General features: G+C 41.8%; 1 protein-coding gene across 1 annotated transcript in view; it reads right to left on the bottom strand.

Moving 5' to 3' along the window:
- Positions 1–3,288: 3,288 nt before the first annotated feature.
- Positions 3,289–22,320, bottom strand: part of si:ch211-250c4.3 (uncharacterized) — a 63,055-nt gene continuing 44,023 nt past the window's right edge. The window contains exons 5-8 of the mRNA XM_028603713.1: positions 18,145–18,272; positions 11,209–11,330; positions 4,935–5,039; positions 3,289–4,200 (exon numbers count right to left, since the gene is read on the bottom strand). Coding sequence (XP_028459514.1) covers positions 4,943–5,039; positions 11,209–11,330; positions 18,145–18,272 — 347 coding nt within the window. The 3' untranslated portion in view covers positions 3,289–4,200; positions 4,935–4,942. The remainder of the gene's footprint in view (positions 4,201–4,934; positions 5,040–11,208; positions 11,331–18,144; positions 18,273–22,320) is intronic.

Below are 22,320 nucleotides of genomic sequence, written 5' to 3'. Positions count from 1 at the left end.
TAAAATTGAATTGAATAAAACATATTCAGGTGTAATTTCTCACTGTGGCCACCTGAGGCCAGTCAAGACTGATGATCATTTCTGTGGCACATTACAGTTGTTTTTTAAAACTGCTTTCACACAAAATCTTTACATGCCACACGTTTTTTTTAAACTTCTCACTCAAAGAGAGAAACTACACACCAAATCTACAAAACCATGAGCTATTTGTCAGCCGTTTTCAATTGCATAAAACACGTGTGTGCGTGTGAGTGGGGGTAAGAGGGTTAGGGTGTTAGGATTTTCAATTCAAATCAAATTTTACTACACTAAATTCATGCATTTTTTATTTGTGAATGGAAATGGTTTTGTGTGTGTGTGTGTGTGTGTGTTTGTGTGTGTGTGTGCGTGTATGTGTGTGATTTTGCATATTATCGTGGGAAATGTCAGTTATAACTTGGCATTTGTATTCCATTTGCGTTGGATTCTATTATTAATACAATCTGTCTACCTGGCCACTACAGGCGGAAAATGGCAATTGTGCAAAAACCTGGTACAATTCATCTCTCGATGTTTTTATACAAGGTTCATGTTTAATTGTGCGATGTCCCTGAATAAAATCCCTAAATAAAATGACATTTCATCACATGCCACGTGAGTAAAATTAATGCTGTAAACAAAATGATATCACATATGCATATCTTTTCCTTTAACTTTATTTTGAAAAATAAATTTGAATATTGATGCAATATGCATATTGCAACATATGATACATACACAGCTGTCTGACGTCCGACAGATAAACATCAGATATAATTTACACAAAAAACAGTTATGGTCTTACAAAATTCAACATACAGCCCTTCCTTTACTGAGCGACCTGACACAGACGTTGTTTTTACCTCTTTGGAGTAAAAAATAATAGCATACTTATACTATAAGTATCCCGTGGTATCATTATATCCAAACAGTATTACTGAAGCATTACCATGTATAATGGTGGTATAAGAAAGCTCTAATGTGGTGTATCCTAAATATGGAAGAGGATTAGAGCCACATGAGTTTAAAGTCAGAATTATGATAATAAAATCTGAATTCTAAGAAAAAAGTCTGAAATTTGAGATTCATTTAAAAAATAATAATTTACACTTTAAAAAAAAGTCTGAATTCTGAGATTCAAGTCTCTTTTGAAAATACTTAAACTTTTTTTTAGACTTTCTTTGTCTTCTTTTTCTAAAGTCTGACTTTATTCTCAGGATTCTGACTTTAAACTCAAAACTCAAATAAGAATTTCAGCCCTGGCTGACAATAAAGTTGTATCGTATCGTAATGTTTGACCTTAATCCTCTTCCGTACCTAAATAACAAAGCAGCTGCTACTTAATGTTTGCTGTCAAATCGAAAGATAGTTTACTGGTTACTCTGTAGAGAGAAAAAGGTTATTGCTGTTTTTTGTTTTTTTATCATCTTTTGGTCTCCATCCACAGGCTACTGCTAAACCAGGATGAGGGTCAGAACAAGTGATCCTGCAATCTGCCAATAATATAGGTTGCTGAGAATCATAAAAGTTCTGAGCTTTTACATTTACCATAGCCTACAGCACAAAAAAAATGGTGTTCAGTTTGTGTCTTTGCATCTCTGTTGACCAAGAAATGTATGTAAATCAAGACAACCCCTAAGAAAAAGCCACCTGGTCTCACGCCAGGTCGTTATATAGTCACGTTATTGTAATCTATTAAGTCGTGGACAGGTTACGTAAATGCCGTTTTTTTCGTGTATATGCAACGACTTTTGAACACAGGTCACGCTTTTCGAACCTGCTGCTCTGGGGGACGCGACAACGGGGAAATGAGGCGCCACACGGCGGCCAAAACAACGGGGCGGGCCGCCACTCGTGACCCGCACAGGGGCACACAACAACAGGGAAATGAAACACCACAACGGGGAAATGAAACGCCACAATAACAAGATGGTTGGGGTTAGGAAAAAAAAAGAACGGGGAAAGGAACCGTCACACACGGGACACGCCAACAAAGGAACTGCCACACGCGGGGCGCGATCCCCGGTCTCCGAGCTGAAAGTCCTGTGTTTTCTGACCCATCCACCACCCCGACCAACTTCCCTACGCTGACTTTTGCCTTAGCAACTACTCGCTACTTGCTTTCGTTCTGGGATCACGAAATATGCTTCCCATTAAAATGCATTGCTTTCAATTTCATAATGGCCACACGAAAAAAACGGCATTTACGTAACCTGTCCACGACTTAATAGATTACAATAACGTGACTATATAACAACCTGGCATGAGACTAGGCTGGAAAAAGCATTGCGCTAGCAAAATACTGTCTCCATGGCCAACTACATACATATATATAAAACTGGGTTGGCTTTAAAAGTGTGTTCAGACTGTACCTTAGGCAAATTTCTGAGGTAGCTCGACTGCATATGAAGTTAATACAAAGGAACAAGTAGATGCCAATGGTTGCAAATTTTCCTTTGGGTGGCATGAACTGAGGCAAAGATGCCATTGTGTCAACTGAAATGTCTAAACTTTGAGCTTATCCTGAATGTTTCTGACTTTAATTTATGAACATCCAAAGACAAAAGGGAAAGCAGCACAGTCTGCAAAACAACAGAGAGAACCACGGTTCATGCTATGTTTGTGTAGGCTACATTGCTAGCTAACTACAGCTAATGTCGGTAGAGTCTGTACACTGGCAAAAGAATTGCTTTTGGGGCGACCTCTAGCTCATTTGGTGGAGTGAGCTAGAGGTCCACCAAATCCCCTCTCTCTCTCCCTTTCCGAGTCGATCTATACAATCTAATAAAAAATATGCATCGTCAATTTGGTCCACTAAAATTTCTGTTTTTGCCGCTGAAAGACTTAGATTAATATTCTAAGTATCTGACAACATTATGGAAAGGATCCCTTCAGAGAGACACCTTTAAAACCTCTTTAAGGTCTTTCTGTTTAACCAGAACCAGCTCTGAGGTCGCTAGCTCTAAACTCACCAGACTCCATTTAAAAAAACAATACTTTTAGCGTATATAGAGCCAATATATTTGCACATGTAAATCTGTAAACTATGTGTTTATTTAAACCAAAACTAGAGTTGTGATGGTTGGAAAAGTGGAAAGACGACCCAAAACGGCTTTTCATAGTTTTATTTTGTTTCTGTCGACTTTAAATGAAGTGTGGTGCTGTTTATTTACATGGAGTCTGGTGGGGTTAGCGAACATAATGTCACAGATGTTTTTATGTTTATATAAAGGATCTTACTCTTTAACAGAAAGGTCGACCTCCTTAGAAATCCTTTCCAAAATGTTGTCAGACACTTAGAATATTAATCTGAGCCTGTCAGCGGCAAAACGAGCACTTTTCTGAAGGTAAATACAATCTGGACAACTGCCCTATTAACTTACATTGTAGCTTGTCAACTGCAGAGATCTCGCTTAATACTGGACCAATGTCAAAGATTGTTGTTCCCATCAGTCACTTAGACACAAAAACTTAGGAAAATAGTCCAGGTTGATAAAAAACCCAAGTTACCCTTTAATACTACAGTATAACTGAAAGCCAACTTACTATAGTTTAGGGGAGCTGGTGTTGTTTGTGAGTTTGTATGAATATATTTTCTAGTTATATCGAGAGAGAAATGTTTCTCCACAACCTCCTATCATCAGGAACTCTGCAGGCTTTTTCTCCTGCACTCTTCATAAACATTATCTCTGAATGCACGCTGGTTATGCAACATCACACACACACTATACAAAGCGATGTGTGATTTGTCTATAACACATTTACAACATCATATAAAATGGAAAGTTGTGAAATATGTGTATGTTTCACATTAGTTGGATTGTTACAAAGGTTGCAGCATCCTAATGGAAACCTATAGGAGTATAAATAGTATCAACAGAGAAAGTAATGCAGTTAATTATGTCACAGTGGAGATCATTTTGGACATATAGTAATCTCATCTTCTTAATTTCAGGAGAACATAGACTATATTTCCCATGTACCCTGCAATATACAGTTAATGCGTTTCACATAATTCCTCTCCTTCTCCCTTTCATGCAGCACCAGCTGCCTCCTCAGAGTCCTTTCCTTTTCCACCATTGTTCTCTCTCTTCCTAATTCCCTCATTTTTCGTCTTGAATCATCTCATCATCGTCACGGTGTCCTCCTCTTCCCCACGTGAGACCAACTGGATCTGGGGAACTGTGGAGACAAAGATGGAGGTCACAGAAATATAATATATTACATTTCCCAATTTAGGTGCATTTTGCAGAAACAGAAACAAATGACGTGAGGACATTTTCCCAGATTTTGTCGGTAAGAAAGATATATGTATGCACTGATGCAGCTTGAATCTTCTAAGGCCCTTTTTGTACAAATAATGTATAATAGCGTGGAGTTTTGTAAGCAAAAGTTATGATGTTGATTTTTTTTATATTTTTGTATACATTTTAGTGTTTTTTAACACAAAAAAGTTATGCCCTACAATGTTTTTTTGTGAGTACGCTTGCTGTGTTTTTCCTATATTTATGTATTAATGGATAAGGTACCAGCAGGTTTTGGAAATATGCCTCAATATGAATGCTCTATCAATATACAGAAATCAACATCCATCTACTATAGATTGATCTGGTATGATATATATTATATTGTTCCTACAAATGGGTTGTATTGAAGTTTAAGCTCTATAGTAATGGATATGTGAATGAATGTTATGTATTTATGCCTGATTTCATATGGAAGTTGATCTTTGCACAAAAACATCACATGCCACGTCACATCCTACTAAAGATGGCTTTCAGGATGTAACACCATTTGCCTGAAGATGGTACCCAAATGTTGCCCATTATCAAACTTTATGTATTTTTTTGTAAGTTCGACAGTGTGCAGGAGTTTTCTATGCAGTCTGTGAAAAGATTAAAATTAGTCTGCACTACCTGGATGTTTATTGTAGCCACGGGAAGTCCAATTTGCTCTGGTGGCCCAAGGCAATCATGGAGTTCCTGTTTCTTGCAGCAGGTTCTGTTGGTTCCAGATCAGGCCTGTACAGAAGAGGTGACAATTAGGACTGTGAGCTACTGGCTTTCTTACAGTATTCCTAGTAGACACCAGAGACTCTCCCTCAGCTTGCATCACAGCAGCTCAGCATGGGAGTGTCAGAAAACATACTTTATCATTATTAAATCCCAGCTCTTCTCCTTGGCCTTTGACACCACATGTTGACATTTTGATTTCATTGTTTTATTGTATGGCTGTCCCCTCATGTTTTATGTCTTTTAATTGGTTTTATTTGTATTTTATGCCTGTGTGAGCAGCGGTGGAAGAAATATTCAGAGTATTAAAAGTACAGTAAAAGTACTCAATGCAGAAAAATCCTCCCATTTTAGAAACTGGAAACAATCAAAACAGTTGGGTAGTTTAATCTATAATATAACTTTGTATTTTATACTACTACATGTGTTTTGTGTGCAGTAATCTTAATGTGTAAAGTAACTAGTAACTAAAGCTAAAAAGTACAATATTTCTCTCTGAAATGTAGCAGAGTAGTAGTAGAAAGTGGCACGAAAAGAAAAGACTCAAGTAAAGTACCTCAACATTTGGACTTAACCGTTGTGTACTCTTCACGTTGCCATGAACTTTTTCAAAACCTTTTTCAAAACCTTTTTTTTTTGGCGCTTTGTTGCGTTTTTTTTTATGCTTTTGGCGCTTTTTTAACCGTTTTTGTAACTTTTTTTCAACGCATTTCATAAATTCATGGTCAATGTACCTAAATGAAATTAAACCTAATTTTTAAACCTAAATTATGAATTATTTTGAGTGAATCACAGACTGGTTTATGTCAAAGTTTAGTCAGGTTGTTGTTTTAAAACAATTTAAACAATTTTCTTATAAATGCTATACAATTGTACCCTGGAAATCCAGAGTTCTCACAAGAGCACAATTTGAATTTGCTCAGCGAATCCCTCTGGCATTCAATAATGATGCTCATTAACTATGCCCTTGTAGCCGAGCTGCATCAATCAAATCGGTGTATCTGATATAGGCGGGCCAGAGGCGAGCTAAACAGATGTCGACAGCTACCAGTTAACTCCACTGGTAGCTAAGAGTTTAATCTACCAGTTAACTCCACTGGTAGCTAAGAGTTTAATCTACCAGTTAGCTCCTCTGGTAGCTGAGTTTAATCTACCAGTTAGCTCCTCTGGTAGCTAAGAGTTTAATCTACCAGTTAGCTCCTCTGGTAGCTGAGTTTAATCTACCAGTTAGCTCTGCTGGTAGCTAAGAGTTTAATCTACCAGTTAGCTCTGCTGGTAAGTAAAAACAACTAAATCTCATTGGAAATAATACATTTTACATGCGAAGAATGTATGGGTTCCATACATCATGCATTCATGTTATTCTGGGGCAACTTGGTTGTAAGAAACATTTATTTCTGATTTTAAAAAAAGTTGGAAAACGGGACAAATTTGACCCGAGGACAACACACAGTACTGGAGTAAATGTACTTACATTACTTACATTCACCACTGTGTGTGAGTTACTGTATGTACTTTGTCAACTTTGGTTGTTTTAAAGTGCCCAGTAAATAAAGTTGGATTGATATATTGTCCATCGTTCCTCCACTGTGAGCAGCGCTGCAGCTGGCCGGCGTGCACGTCTCAGCGGGAGGCTGCTGTTGTTTCTAAAGAATCCTGGACTGCAGCCATGTCTCCCCAGGCCTCAGCTTCAACCCATGGGCTAATTCTCCCACTCCTCCAGGCATACCTCAGGCCTGACTCTCCAACCCCCCACCCCTGTTCGTCTAAGTCTGTGCCAAGCCCCAGTCAGGACAGAGGGAGGGGCTGAAGGGCCCAGTGGTGGAATGTAACTACTGTATTTAACCCTTGTGTTGTCTTTCCGATCGACCATGTAACTTTTTTGTTTTTTTGGGTCAACATTTAAAATGAAAACTTTTTTTTCAACGTTTTGGTCGTCTTTTTCAACACTTTGGTCACTTTTCCCAATGTTTTTTCTCTCCACTTTTTTTTCGACGTTCTTGCCACTTTTTCCAACATTTTTTGAAGCTTTTCCCGACATATTTGTCACCTTTTTCAACGTTATATCATTTTCTTTTTCAAATGCTATACAATTGAATTACAGTATTGAACTGATCATTTATATTACTTGTGAAAAGCGTTGTATGGAACCATCCACATAATTCTTTTGGACAATTTGGTTGCAAGAAACCCAAATTTCTGATATAGAAACTTGTTGAAAAGCGGGTCAAATTTGACCCGATGATAACAGGAGGGTTGAGTGTAGATGTTGAGTAGGGATGGGGCTGGAGACTCTATTAAGTTCCAAATTTCTCAAGATCAATAAGTTCCGAGCTTATTGATACTGCTATGGAGACTAGTGGATCATGTGACATTATGTCTGAAAACAGATACATGCGTGAACCGGAAACATGATTGATGAGCACAGTGTGTGCGTAAAGGGCATAGGTAAAGACTAGCATAGGTAAATACTAGCTAAATATTGTACTTTTTACTCCACTACATTCATCTAACAGCTTTAGTTACTAGTTACTTTACACATTTCGATTCCTGCACACGAAACACATTTCTACAATACCATTTTTAATTATAAATGAAACTAGCCAACATGATTTGTCAATGATTAGACCATTAAACACACAACTGTTTGGATCGTTTCCAGTTTCTAAAATGTCAGCATTTTTCCGCATTGAGTACAAACAATTTTAATGCAGGACTTAGTTGTAACAGAGTGTTACATGTGCCTCTGTTCTCTCTCTCTCTCTCTCTCTCTCTCTCTCTCTCTCTCTAGTGTAATCAGTGCTAAGGTAGAGTGGGGGGGTGATAAGAAGACAGAGAGTGAAGGGACAGAGGCACATGGAGAGCACGCTATACACTCACCTAGTACCTGGTACTAAGGGGCCTAAAGTGTGCCAAGAAAACATCCCCCACACCATTACACCCCCACCACCACCACCAGCCTCCACAGTGGTAACAAGGCATGACGGATCCATGTTCTCATTCTGTTTACGCCAAATTCTGACTCTACCATCTGAATGTCTCAACAGAAATCGAGACTCATCAGACCAGGCAACACTTTTCCAGTCTTCAACTGTCCAATTCTGGTGAGCTTTTGCAAATTGTAGCCCCTTTTTCCTATTTTTAGTGGAGATGAGTGGTACCTGGTGGGGTCTTCTGCTGGTGTAGCCCATCCCCCTCAAGGTTGTGCATGTTGTGTTGTGGCTTCACAAATGCTTTGCTGCATAACTCGGTTGTAACGAGTGGTTATTTGAGTCAAACTTGATCTTCTATCAGCTGGAATCAGTCGGCCCATTCTCCTCTGACCTCTAGCATCAACAAGGCATTTTCTCCCCCCAGGACTGCAGCATCCTGGATGTTTTTCCTTTTTCAGACCATTCTTTGTAAACCCTAGAAATGGTTGTGCGTGAGAATCCCAGTAACTGAGCAGATTGGGAAATACTCAGACCAGCCCGTCTGGCACCAACAACCATGCCACACTCAAAGTTGCTTAGATCACCTTTCTTTCCCATTCTGACATTCAGTTTGGAGTTCAGGAGATTGTCTTGACCTGGACCACACCCCTAAATGCATTGAAGCAGCTGCCATGTGATTGGTTGATTAGATAATTGCATTAACGAGAAATCTTGCAGGTGTTCCTAATAATCTTTAAGGTGAGTGTATACCTTTTTCACATAGTACGAAAAGCACAGGTGTAATCAAAACCATTAGTGATGGCTGCATTCCACTTAGGAGAGACCCTGGTATTGTGCATGCTGACTCACTGAAATAGCTTACTGGGACACTTGATGGAACTGAGCCATTGTTAAGGTTATCAATCTCAGCTGTGCTTTTCCTACTATGACAAGTCAAGATGTCTGCTGTGAAAAAGGTCCATAAAGGAGTTTCCTCCAACTTTTTTCTCCACAAGCAAGTTAGTGTTTACACTTAGGTGCTGGAGTTTTGTTATTTTAGTTTGTTGTGTTAGTTTGGGCTGGAGATTACCGGTAGTTCAGTTATTCGTCTCTTTTGTTTGTTCTAGGATTAGTTTACCCTTTATAGGTAATTTAGGGGGAGACGCAGGGAGTGACGGCCCATTGCGAGGTTGATTCAGCGTCTTCCCATCTCTTGTTCTTTTTGGCTGGGGTCTGCGGTCCATTTTGTTTCTCTTTGTTTGCTACTTTTGGGAATATGTTTGCATTATTTAGTAAAGCTTGTTGGTTAATTGTTAACCTTGTGACTGGTATCCTTTTTTTATATGTTGCATCCTCCAATCCCTTTTGAGCCATGGTTTGTTTCTTTAAATGGAGGCCGTAACACCAAGTATTTTTACATTGTAGTGTTAGTACTTTTACTTAAGTAAAAAATCTGAATACTTCTTCCACCAATGAAAAGGGCCATGACCCCCACACCTCCAGTCTGAGTCCTACATGTACGGCCTCTCAAATAAAGAACAGACACACAGTTCATCCACTCTGACCCCATCGCTCGCAGGCAACAATGAAGCTAATCACTCCTATCTCTGTCTGCCAGGAAGCTGTCACACTCTACACTCTACCACATCAGATGCCTTTCTTCCCCCTAATTCTGGCCTTTTTCCCACTTCAGTCAGATTACTTGCATTCCTTCTCTTTTTTTAGGTTTTAGAAGGACAATACAGTTTGGGCTTTGTCAGGGAGTTTGGAAGAGATTTAAAGTGGTTTTATGTGTCATACTAGAAAATGTGATCAAATGATGATTAATGGACAAAATATTATTTAAAAAAATCATAATATGCCTTTTCCCCCGCATAAACTGGTTTTCATGAAGGAAGAATGTGTGAAATGTGTGCACCTCAGGCTGACTTCAGACCAGCGTTGGCACGGTTTGAGCTGAGATCGCTGCAGGTGATATGATGAGGGGAATTAATACAAATATTGAATTAATACAAATATTGTTTTTAGTTTGTATGTTAATTTCAATGATGGTGTTCATTTTGATGCACAGCCTTCTGTAAATTGTGAATCAAAGGTGCATTAATGCATTTCATTTTAAATAATTCATGAGCAATGAATTTCATCATTCTTTTCATTTACATTTGAGCCATTATCTCCCTGTTAGTGATCCTTTCATTTGATCCTGAATGGTGAAGCACTTTGTAAAGCCAGGGACAGAGCAATAGAAAGGAATCATTGATCATCCTTCTGACGTTTCATAATAATAATAATAATGATGATTGAGATTTGTTTCCGGGATGAGGGTTTGCAGAGAAGATGATGTATTGGCAGTATGGATGCTACAAATAGCCACAGCCGTGCACAATAACAGCTGCTCTGTTGGAAAACCTTATTGATGTGGCACAGTTGGTAAAACTGTATTTCTCCACGCTAACAACTGATACGCAAACAGATGTTGAAGGGCGTTTCTGCATCCATTTATGAATGAACTGTGGGACTGGAAATGAGCCTCGTGCACATGACCCAGCTCCACCACGACTGAGATTTGTAAACCAGAACCAGGCTTACACGCAGCTTTATAAATCCAAAGAAAAAGACTGTGTATGCATATTTCTGTCTTTGTGCTTTATGATTAATAAAAAACCTCCTAAAACTAGTAATGTTTTGAATATGCGAAAAGTTTTGAACAGAATAAATAATAATTTATTACATTCTCACCATAAATTGATGCAGAAAAGTCACAAATTTGTTACATAAAAATTCACTAGAATGCAGAAAATGAAGTTTTTGATGCAAAAGGATTTCTGGGGGGACGACCCCCAGAACCCCCCAATGTTGAAACGAAACCTACGCCCTTGGTACACGCTGTTTTAGTCGTGAGTTATGCATCTGGCCCTAGGACTGTCAGATGGGGGTTAGGTTAGGGCTCTGGGCAGGCCAGGCAAGTTCTTCCACACAAAACTGGGAAACCCATTTCTTTATGGTCCTGGCTTTGTGCCTTCCCTCAACCACTGGCACAAAGTTAGAAGAACACTGTTTCATAAAATATCATTGCATCCTGCAGCATTAAGATTAAGATTCCCTGCAATGGTGTATGTGGTCTAGACCAAACCATAAAAACATCTCCAGAAGAAAATTAAACCAAAGTATGTTGACAAGGGTCATGTTTTACTTAGTGTGGCTTTAGTATAAAGGTCCATAGCCAGAATATACAGCACAGAGTGAGTCCGTAGTGTGTTCCTTACATGTAGAGTTGAGGGCAGGACATCTTCAGTGAGGTGGAAGTCAGTCCCAGCCTGCTTTGGTTCCTCAGCTTAGATTTCCTCACCAGGTCTTTGACTCGGCCCCATGTACAGTTTTCACTCAGCTGAACAACAAAGACACGCAAGAACAACAATTTAATACAAAATTACTTTTAGCTTTGACTGCAAGACCAAAGTTGTAAAGCCCTGCCTGCAGCCCCCACACGCAGTGTTCGTTCAGGTGTGCTTCCAACAGGTGTTGTGTCAAGTAGTGTTCCTCGTAGATTTGTGTTTCTTGCTACTATCAATCGAATTGGAGACCAACAGCCAGTCATAAATGACCTTCTTTAATTCTCTGATTGGTTGATTTTAACGCAGTGACAAGGGGAGCGAGTGCGTGCACACACACACAAACACACACACACACACACACACACACACACACACACACACACACACACACACACACACACACACACACACATAAAGTGATGCAAATTTGTGCAAATTGGTTTGTGTCTGTGTTGCTGACAGCCAATGTACCAAATATACATAGCAGTGGATGCACTCAGTTTTTCCCCTCCAGTCTCTCTCCTTTGTACTCTCGTCTCGGTACGCGTCCATAAAGCCCAGAGATACGCACACATCCCTCCCTTGACTTTGTATGCAATTGCGCCATGTCTTAAACTTGCCTCCCATTTGGTATGAAAACAGCTTTACACTAAAGAAGGGGTCTTCAATGTTTTCTTAAGGCCAAGGTCCCTTCAGCTGAATAAGAGACAGAGTAGGGACCCCTTACTCATGTATAAAATTAAGTTGTATATTAAACTGGGCCTACAATAAGAGCTGCCTAGAGCCTTTAGACATACCTTTTTATGGTGCATACAATACTAAGCTTAGAGAATAATAATTGTTAACATTCATGTATTTATACATCATGTTTTGTTAAAATGTGGAACAGTTAAGTTTAGCTGTATCTGCGATGGCTTCCTTACCCATAGGACAGTAAGCCTATATCAATGTTAATTATTTATCTTTACAAATAATATGTTGGATTCATGTTAATGTATATTTTCAGACGTATATATTTTTTAACTATCAAACAATAATTTGGTGCCAACCCCTAGATCACTGCACTAAAGTTACAAACATGTACAGAAGAACAGCAAACTAATTAGGTTTGTCCTTAAATGTTCCGCTACAAAAGTTCATAGGGTCATTAAAATTAAAAGATTGTATTACCAACAACATATTCCCAGTAGATCTCATGGCATAACGCTGTTTTATGAAGTATCTTGTGTTCAAACTTAAAATTTGACATTGTGTAAAATTCAGAGAATATGCAAGGTGGCAACCTTCCATGTAAATTTATGGGAAATAATGGGAATACAAATCAACCTATAGTGGTTATCTGCTCAGGCTGTATTATTTGCAGATTGAAACAAACATTTTACCATATCTTAAGCAGACATTATCCATCCATTGCCAAATAAATCCATTAATTTAGCAAATACATGCAGTGTGAAATGTCAGTGCAGTAGTGTGCGCTGTGTGATGGAGAATGCACTGTGCATATAGAGGGTTGTCATTTCACTGAATTCATATTTAATGGGATTGTTATGTGATGAAAGAGTGGTGCTGAATGCAGTGCAGCTTACAATTCTATTCAATGGTCATAACAAAGTATTGCTTTTTTTATGTGTATTTCACTGTGTACAATAAGTTCACTATTAAAAGGTCCATCCATCCATCCATCCATCTTCGTCCGCTTATCCGGTGTCGGGTCGCGGGGGGAGCAGCTCCAGCAGGGGACCCCAAACTTCCCTTTCCCGAGCAACATTAACCAGCTCCGACTGGGGATCCGGCGTTCCCAGGCCAGGTTGGAGATATAATCCCTCCACCTAGTCCTGGGTCTTCCCGAGGCCTCCTCCCAGCTGGACGTGCCTGGAACACCTCCCTAGGGAGGGCGCCCAGGGGCATCCTTACCAGATGCCCGAACCACCTCAACTGGCTCCTTTCGACGCAAAGGAGCAGCGGCTCTCTCGAGCTCCTCATGGATGACTGAGCTTCTCACCCTATCTCTAAGGGAGACGCCAGCCACCCTCCTGAGGAAACCCATTTCAGCCGCTTGTACCCTGGATCTCGTTCTTTCGGTCATGACCCAGCCTTCATGACCATAGGTGAGGGTAGGAACGAAAACTGACCGGTAGATCGAGAGCTTTGCCTTCTGGCTAAGCTCTCTTTTCGTCAGAACGGTGCGATAGATTGAATGCAATACCGCACCCGCTGCGCCGGTTCTCCGACCAATCTCCCGCTCCATTGTCCCCTCACTCGCGAACAAAACCCCAAGGTACTTGAACTCCTTCACTTGGGGTAAGGACTCATTCCCTACCTGGAGAAGGCATTCCATCGGTTTCCTGCTGAGAACCATGGCCTCAGATTTAGAGGTGCTGATCCTCATCCCAACCGCTTCAGACTCGGTTGCGAACCAATCCAGTGAGTGCTGAAGGTCGCAGGCCGATGATGCCATCAGGACCACATCATCTGCAAAGAGCAGCGATGAGATCCCCAGCCCACCAAACTGCAACCCCTCCCCACCCCGACTACGCCTCGATATCCTGTCCATAAATATTACAAACAGGATTGGTGACAAAGCGCAGCCCTGGCGGAGGCCAACCCTGTCCTGAAATGAGTCCAACTTACTACCGAGAACCCGGACACAGCTCTCACTTTGGTCATACAGAGATTGGATGGCCCTGAGTAGAGACCCCCTCACCCCATACTCCCGCAGCACCTCCCACAGTATCTCCCGGGGGACCCGGTCATACGCCTTCTCCAAATCCACAAAACACATGTAGAGCGGTTGGGCATACTCCCAGGCTCCCTCCAGGATCCTTGCGAGAGTGAAGAGCTGGTCCGTTGTTCCACGACCAGGACGGAATCCGCATTGTTCCTCCTCAACCCGAGGTTCGACTATCGGCCGAACCCTCCTTTCCAGCACCTTGGAGTAGACTTTACCAGGGAGGCTGAGAAGTGTGATACCCCTATAATTGGCACACACCCTCTGGTCCCCCTTTTTAAAAAGGGGAACCACCACCCCAGTCTGCCACTCCTTTGGCACCGTCCCAGACTTCCACGCAATGTTGAAGAGGCGTGTCAACCAGGACAGCCCCTCCACACCCAGAGCCTTGAGCATTTCTGGACGGATCTCATCAATCCCCGGGCTTTGCCACTGTGTAGTTGTTTGACTACATCAGTGACTTCCGCCTGGGAAATCGACGACAATCCCCCATTATCCTCCAGCTCTGCCTCTAACATAGAGGGCGTATTAGTCGGATTCAGGAGTTCCTCAAAGTGCTCCTTCCACCGCCCCTATTACCTCCTCAGTTGAGGTCAACAGTGTCCCATCCTTACTGTACACAGCTTGGATGGTTCCCCTCCCCCCCTCCTGAGGTGGCGAACAGTTTTCCAGAAGCACTTTGGTGCCGACCGAAAGTCCTTCTCCATGTCTTCTCCAAACTTCTCCCCACCCGCTGCTTTGCCTCTTTTCACGGCAGAGGCTGCAGCCCTTCGGGCCCTTCGGTACCCTGCAACTGCCTCCGGAGTCCTCCGGGATAACATATCCCGGAAAGACTCCTTCTTCAGTCGGACGGCTTCCCTGACCACCGGTGTCCACCATGGTGTTCGTGGGTTACCGCCCCTTGAGGCACCTAAGACCCTAAGACCACAGCTCCTCGCCGCAGCTTCAGCAATGGAAACTTTGAACATTGTCCACTCGGGTTCAATGCCCCCAGCCTCCACAGGGATGCACAAAAAGCTCCGCTGGAGGTGTGAGTTGAAAGTCTGTTGGACAGGGGCCTCCTCCAGACGTTCCCAATTTACCCGCACTACACGTTTGGGCTTACCAGGTCTGTCCAGAGTCTTCCCCCACCCTCTGACCCAACTCACCACCAGATGGTGATCGGTTGACAGCTCTGCCCCTCTCTTCACCCGAGTGTCCAAAACATACGGCCTCAGATCAGATGAAACGATTATGAAATCGATCATTGACCTTCGGCCTAGGGTGCTCTGGTACCAGGTACACTTATGAGCATCCCTATGTTCGAACATGGTGTTCGTTATAGACAATCCATGACTAGCACAGAAGTCCAACAACAAACAACCACTCTGGTTTAGATCAGGGAGGCCGTTCCTCCCAATCACGCCTCTCCAGGTGTCTCCATCATTGCCCACGTGTGCGTTGAAGTCCCCCAGCAGAACAATGGAGTCCCCCACTGGAGCCCCATATAGGACTCCAGTCAAGGTCTCCAAGAAGGCCGAATACTCCGAACTCCTGTTTGGTGCATATGCACAAACAACAGTCAGAGTTTTCCCCCACAACCCGCAGGCGTAGGGAGGCGACCCTCTCGTCCACCGGGGCAAACTCCAACACAGCGGCGCTCAGCCGGGGGCTTGTGAGTATCCCCACACCCGCCCGGCGCCTCACACCCTGGGCAACTCCGGAGAAGAAAAGAGTCCAACCCCTATCCAGGAGTATGGTTCCAGAACCAAGACTGTGCGTAGAGGTAAGCCCCACCAAATTAACTATTAAAAGGTATGCTTTTTAAATTGAAATTGTGCAAATTTCCTCAAATTCCCGAGCTTAACTTCCCTTGGAAAATGTCCGAAAATTTTCTGAAATTCACTGACACATTAAAAACAAGCAATATCCTCCCTGCTACATTAATTACGGTAAATTCTCAGCAGGTGGGGCCCTTGTAAAGTATCTCATTCATCATGTGTCATCAGTGAGAGTTCTGCTGCCATAAAGACAGTTAACAGAGGATGTGGATGTTGGGCAACCTTAAGTGATTCACTGTGTGTGTGTGTGTGTGTGTGTGTGTGTGTGTGTGTGTGTGTGTGTGTGTGTGTGTGTGTGTGTGTGTGTGTGTGTGTGTGTGTGTGTGTGTGTGTGTGTGTGTTGGTGGGGGATGGGAGCAGAGCCTCATGCTCAGCAATGTGAATCATTGCTCAAATATTTGTTTCTAAGACCATCATGGATCACACATGTTAAAGGTCGTGCAATCTGTGTATATTACAGTGTTAATACTAAGAAGCAAACTGGCTATCTAGCTGAAAACTGGGCATTCATTTCCTCAATACTGGCAGTACTCATATATCCTATGTAAGCAAAGAAAGTTAAAGGTCCCATGGCATGAAAATGTCACTTTATGAGGTTTTTTAACATTAATATGAGTTCCCCCAGCCTGCCTATGGTCCCCCAGTGGATATAAATGGTGATAGGTGTAAACCGAGCCCTGGGTATCCTGCTCTGCCTTTGAGAAAATGAAAGCTCAGATGGGCCGATCTGGAATTTTCTCCTTATGATGTCATAAGGGGAAAGGTTACCTCCCCTTTCTCTGCTTTGCCCGCCCAGAGAATTTGGCCCATCCATGAGAGAGAGACATCATGGCTTTCAAACGAGCAAAGTGGCAGTTGATCAAGCCCACACCCCCAACATCCACCTTGACCCCCCCTCTCTCCTCCTCAATAGCTACAGACACAGAAATGGCACATCCTAAGGAAAGCTCATTGTGGCTCATTGTGGCTCTAGTGGCTGTAATTCTGCACCGAGGCTGAATTTCGGGAAAAGAGACTTCAGATACAGTATTAGGGGACCACTAAGGTCTATATAAAAGAGACTTCAGATACAGTATTAGGGGACCACTAAGGTCTATATAAAAGAGACTTCAGATACAGTATTAGGGGACCACTAAGGTCTATATAAAAGAGACTTCAGATACAGTATTAGGGGACCACTAAGGTCTATATAAAAGAGACTTCAGATACAGTATTAGGGGACCACTAAGGCCTATATAAAAGAGACTTCAGATACAGTATTAGGGGACCATTAAGGTCTATATAAAAGAGACTTCAGATACAGTATTAGGGGACCACTAAGGTCTATATAAAAGAGACTTCAGATACAGTATTAGGGGACCACTAAGGTCTATATAAAAGAGAATTCAGATACAGTATTAGGGGACCACTAAGGTCTATATAAAAGAGACTTCAGATACAGTATTAGGGGACCACTAAGGTCTATATAAAAGCATCCAAAGAGCACCATGTCACGGGACCTTTAATACCTTTAATGTAGATAGGAAATAATGTCTTCATTTTATAAGTCATTAATCAAATCTGTTCTTACTTTTGCCATGACTGCTTGGTACAGTAAGCTGAACATTAGGGACAAAAACCACCTAAGCTGTATCATAAAGGTGGCTGGTAAGGTGATAGGTATCCCACAGACCCCCTTGGCTGCCATCTTGGACCAGCAAGTAGGCTACTCCCCAAGGCCCGGTCTATATTAGATTGCACAATCCTTAACTGTGAGTTTGAAACATTCCCCTCAGCCTGTAGATTTCAGATACAGAAGAGGATTAGAGTGAAAAAATGTATTTGAGTTCTAAATTTAAAGTCAGTGATAAAACAGTCTTAATTCTGACTTTAAACTCTGAACTCAAATATGTTTTTAGGATGTGACCCTAATCCTTTTCCCTATTCAGAGTACCCCAGTTTAAGAGGCTGCTGCTGCTGTGGTATGGTGTGAAATTGGGTTCTGTATATTGTATGTACAGGAACATTTTTGTACTTTATGTTTTTGTCCTTTCGTTTATTTGTACATGTGCTTTTTTTAAATCTTGCTCCTGACTGCAGATAAAGTTTCACATGTGCGATAATAAAGTGACAAAATACTGAAAAAGAAGCCTTTGAGAACTTTCAAAAAGCACTATATAAATCCAATTATTATTATTATTATTATTATTATTATTATTATTATTATTATTATTATTATTATTATTATTATTATTATTATGTCTTTACATGAAAAGTTTCTTTGTTGGATAACACCAAGACACTGCTGAAGTGGACCTGTAACATGTGCACATGACTCACCATGCGCTGGGGGGCGGTGAGTCCGTCCGTGCTGTCCCCGAGGAAGCGGGCCTCCCCCTCAGTGTAACTCCTTCGGTTCAAGCCTTTCCTCCACAGAGAGACGGGAGTCAAACCCTCAGCGCTCACGTCTGAAAAACACATCACAAACAAGACGGAGTCGCAGTGGGTGAGTGGGAGAGACGGCCTGGGTGAGAAAGGGCGGAGATCAGTATTCATATGGTCCAATCTGCTGTTTTGTTGGGCAGTTGATTCATTTTACAGTTATTTGGTAGTGCACTTAACTGCCACCAGAGGCCCCTTTAGCAGCAAATGACAACACATTCTCACTCCCATCGGGTCAAACACGGACGCTTGAGCATGTGCCTTTGGCGTTGTTGACGCTAAAAGTCTCCTTTAGCGTCATATATAAACTCTTGACATCGCTTTTGATGCTCTGGGTCGGGACGTATATTTAACTGACACAAGAACGGGACAGTTAGGTTTAGGAAAAGATGGTGGGGGGGTTTATAAAAGATAAGTTTCCGTGACAAGCGGAGACAAGAATGGGACATGAACCCCGGTCTCCTGGGTGAAAGTCCTGTGTTGTTTGACCGATCCACCCCCCCAACCACCCTCCTTATGTGGCATTTCAGTCTTTCCTACTACTCTCTGCCGTTGTCTCTCTTAATATTACATCATCTTACAGCGCCGTGGTCGAGCTGCTGCTCTGCCCGGTGCAGCAGCTTTACATAATAAAAGAATCAAGTTACTAAAAACAATTACAAAAACGCTCTAAACTGGCCATATGTTGGAAGGAAATTAAATTGAAAGGACTGTCGAAGCCTGTTGGTTGGAGCATTCCACAGAACGCTGATTTCCCTAGCTCTGACTGTACCCTCGGGGCCTTAAGTAAGAGCAGGTTGTTGGATCGTGTGTGATAAGGACCTGATTTCCACTCTTAACATATATAAGGAGGGAGCCTTCTGGTACTCTGCTAGTGATTAAAGGTCCCCTTTTACACAGTGGGGAGTATTGTAGCTGGCCCCAGTGATAAATCTGAGGGCAGAATGATAAACTGTGTCCAGGCGTTTAAGATTGGAAAGAGAAGCACTTCTATAGATAACATCTCCATAGTCTTGCGTTGCCAGACCTTCCTCCACAGCGCTGCGGAGGAAAGTCTGGCTAGTGCAGTATTCCAGTATGCTCTGGTTTATTGGCATTTCTTTGAACCAATGACAATCGTCTTGGGCGGTGCTAAGCGCCGGCTGCAAAATAGCCTCGGTGAGGAACTTGTTTTGGTGTAACAGGCTCGTACAAAAATAGTTTTAGTCGTGCAACAGAAAACTCCGATTGGACAGATAGTCTAGCTAGCTGTCTGGATTTACCCTGCAGAGATCTGAGGAGCAGTTAACCATAGTCCTCACAAATCCACCGGAGGTTAGAACGCCAACACAAAGAAGGTGATGGCAATCCGTCCAGAAATGAGGGACATCCGGCAGAATTTCGAGCGGAACCTGAGCAATCCCAGAAATGAAAGGTTGTCGATATAGACTACTTTCTCTGCTCATAATGATAGGTCCGCTTTTACACAGTGGGGAGTATTGTAGCTGTCTCCAGTGATAAATCTGAGGGCAGAATGATAAACTGTGTCCAGGCGTTTAAGATTGGAAGGAGCAGCACTCCATAACCGATAACATCTCCATAATCATGCACTGAAAGGAAAACTGCTTCAACAATTCTTTTCCTGCTTGACATGATGTAGAGGAAGCCAAGTTTTTGTTTCAAATAAGATTATTGTCATCAGAATCAGAATCAGAATCAGAATCAGAAAGGGGTTTATTGCCAGAGTAGTTACCCTACGTGGAATTTGCCTTAGTGAAACACAAACAAACATATTAAACATTTAATAAGAAATAAACCATAAATTCAGAAACAGAAACAATTAGAACTGCAAGCAGTTATGAGGGGGTCCAAGTCACTTATCCTCATCATCTTTATTGTTGTTATTATTTGTATTATTGTTTGGCCACCTGGCGTCAACAGAGCAAGTTGAAAACTTCTGACATATTATCATCTTATAGATTGGTTATTGGCACGTTTTCCTTCTGCGTCAAAACTGAAAATGAACGTTTTTTTGTGTTTTTTTTTTTTTTTTAAATTCATAGTCAATAAACCTTATGAATTATTTTGACTAATAGTTAAGATCAGAGGATGATTTTAAAACCATTTACTTTTTTTTCAAATGCTATCAAATACAATAAAAAATTTCAATGGAAGTAATCATTCATTTTTCCTGTGAAGAATGCTGCATGTGTGCCTTACAACGTACATCTATGCATCCATGTTATTTTTTGGGAAATTTGGTTAACAGAAAACCATTTTTCTGATATAAAGAACTATGAAAACGGGTCAAATTTGACCCGAGGGCAACACAAGGTTTAACAAAGAATGTCCTATTTACCCAATCAGCAGAGAGGGACCAATGCTGCATTTAGAGTCCAACCCATGGTCCTAAAAGTCACATTTACATAGTGATGAAGGAGTTTGCATTATGTTAGCCTAAATGTGTTTGTTGCCTGGGTTATGTTCACTGGCAAATTACTTTCCAGTCCACGATGCACGTATCTTATTGAACGAGACAGAGGCCTTCAGGAGGTGGTTGGGGTGGACGGTGGGAGTACACAGCACAGGAATCTGACACCGGAGAATGGAATTTGTGCATGCGTGGATCCCAGCACCATCGGGACCTATTCAAACTGTTCATCTTTTTATTATTTTTCCAGTAGTACTGCAGCCTACACCGTACAAGTTATGCAAGTGAACATTTCAGGGTTGTGGTATAGACTAGTGCACGTACCTCAGACAGATATTCACCAGCAGGTCATATTATAATCAAGGCGTTTTGGTCAGAACCTCCCACACCATGCATCGTACATTTAAGATTCTTACATCCACGGGTTTCCTGAATTTAGCTGAATACGTTCCAGGAAGCATTCCATCTCTTAAGAAATGTATTTGTAAACCTCATTTTTAGGAGACAGGTTGTTGGAGTTGTGTTTCTTGCCACCCGATGAATATAAGTCAAATGACCTGATTGCTCTCTTTGGTCTAGAGCAGGTAGCAGGTAGAGTACAGTTGCTTCTCAGAGCTTTTTCGTGAAAACAGCTGCCTGCTGCTGCTGGAAACAATGGTGATGGTGAATATTCTTATAAGCCAGTTTCAGTCAAGCAGAAGTTCGGCATGTACACACTGTAACTTGACACTGACTTACAACATGTTTGTATCATTGTAGTGTAATAAGCTGTAGGTTGCACATCTACTCTACATAAGTTTGTTCTGTGAGGCAAAGTGTTTGTTCACATGTTGAGAAGGGAGTGATGACTGTTATGACAAATGGTGATGGAACTCAGCACAGGCCTATTTGCCTCTGTTCGTCTGTGTGAAAACACACCTCCCCTCATCACACGTGGCCTTCTGTGTCTCGTGGTTTTATGTGGAATTACGTGAAAGTCAGTCAATACACGTTTGGCATGATTCTGTCTGAACTTTTGCATTGCCTTTTCCCCTTGGTCAGTGAATGCATCCAATACCTACATTTTAACCCAAACCTAAACTAACCCTTGCCCTGACTCTCCAATTACACAAATCCAATAGAAGCACTCTTGATGCTGTTTTTCACTTTCTTTAATTCATTAGTTTGTGTCTGTTCCCGAGTAAACACTCGCAACAATCAGTGGCTGGTATATGACAATAAATTGGCCCAGTCAGAGCTATTCACTCCCCTTACTGCACTTAATCTGGGCCCCCATCTCTCCTGACTTCTCAACCTCTTCTTGAGATCCAGTTTCCTGCCCATCACAGGAAGAGCCAAGGCATTCCAGAGTCCGCGGGGCATTATGTGTTCCCGCCCTTAGCAGGATGCCAGGAATTCCGCCCGTGTCCCATTTGAGTCATAATTCCATCTTTGCCACTGGACCGGCGAGCTGTCAGACACTACTACCTCCTCAGGCAATGTGAACTGCTCCGAAAACAATAACATAACATGAAACCTAAGTACTGATAAAGCTTTGTAATAACAGAGATCCATTTCAGGAACATCTCAGACAAACACTGAAATTAAAACACCAATACGTAGTTGGGTGTGTGTGTTTGTTGACACATCCCACTGTGGCAGGTTATTAAGTGCTGATCCTACTA

Source organism: Perca flavescens, chromosome 17, assembly GCF_004354835.1.
Source record: "Perca flavescens isolate YP-PL-M2 chromosome 17, PFLA_1.0, whole genome shotgun sequence".
Lineage (NCBI taxonomy): Eukaryota > Metazoa > Chordata > Actinopteri > Perciformes > Percidae > Perca > Perca flavescens.
This window is presented reverse-complemented; position numbering and strand designations above follow the sequence as displayed.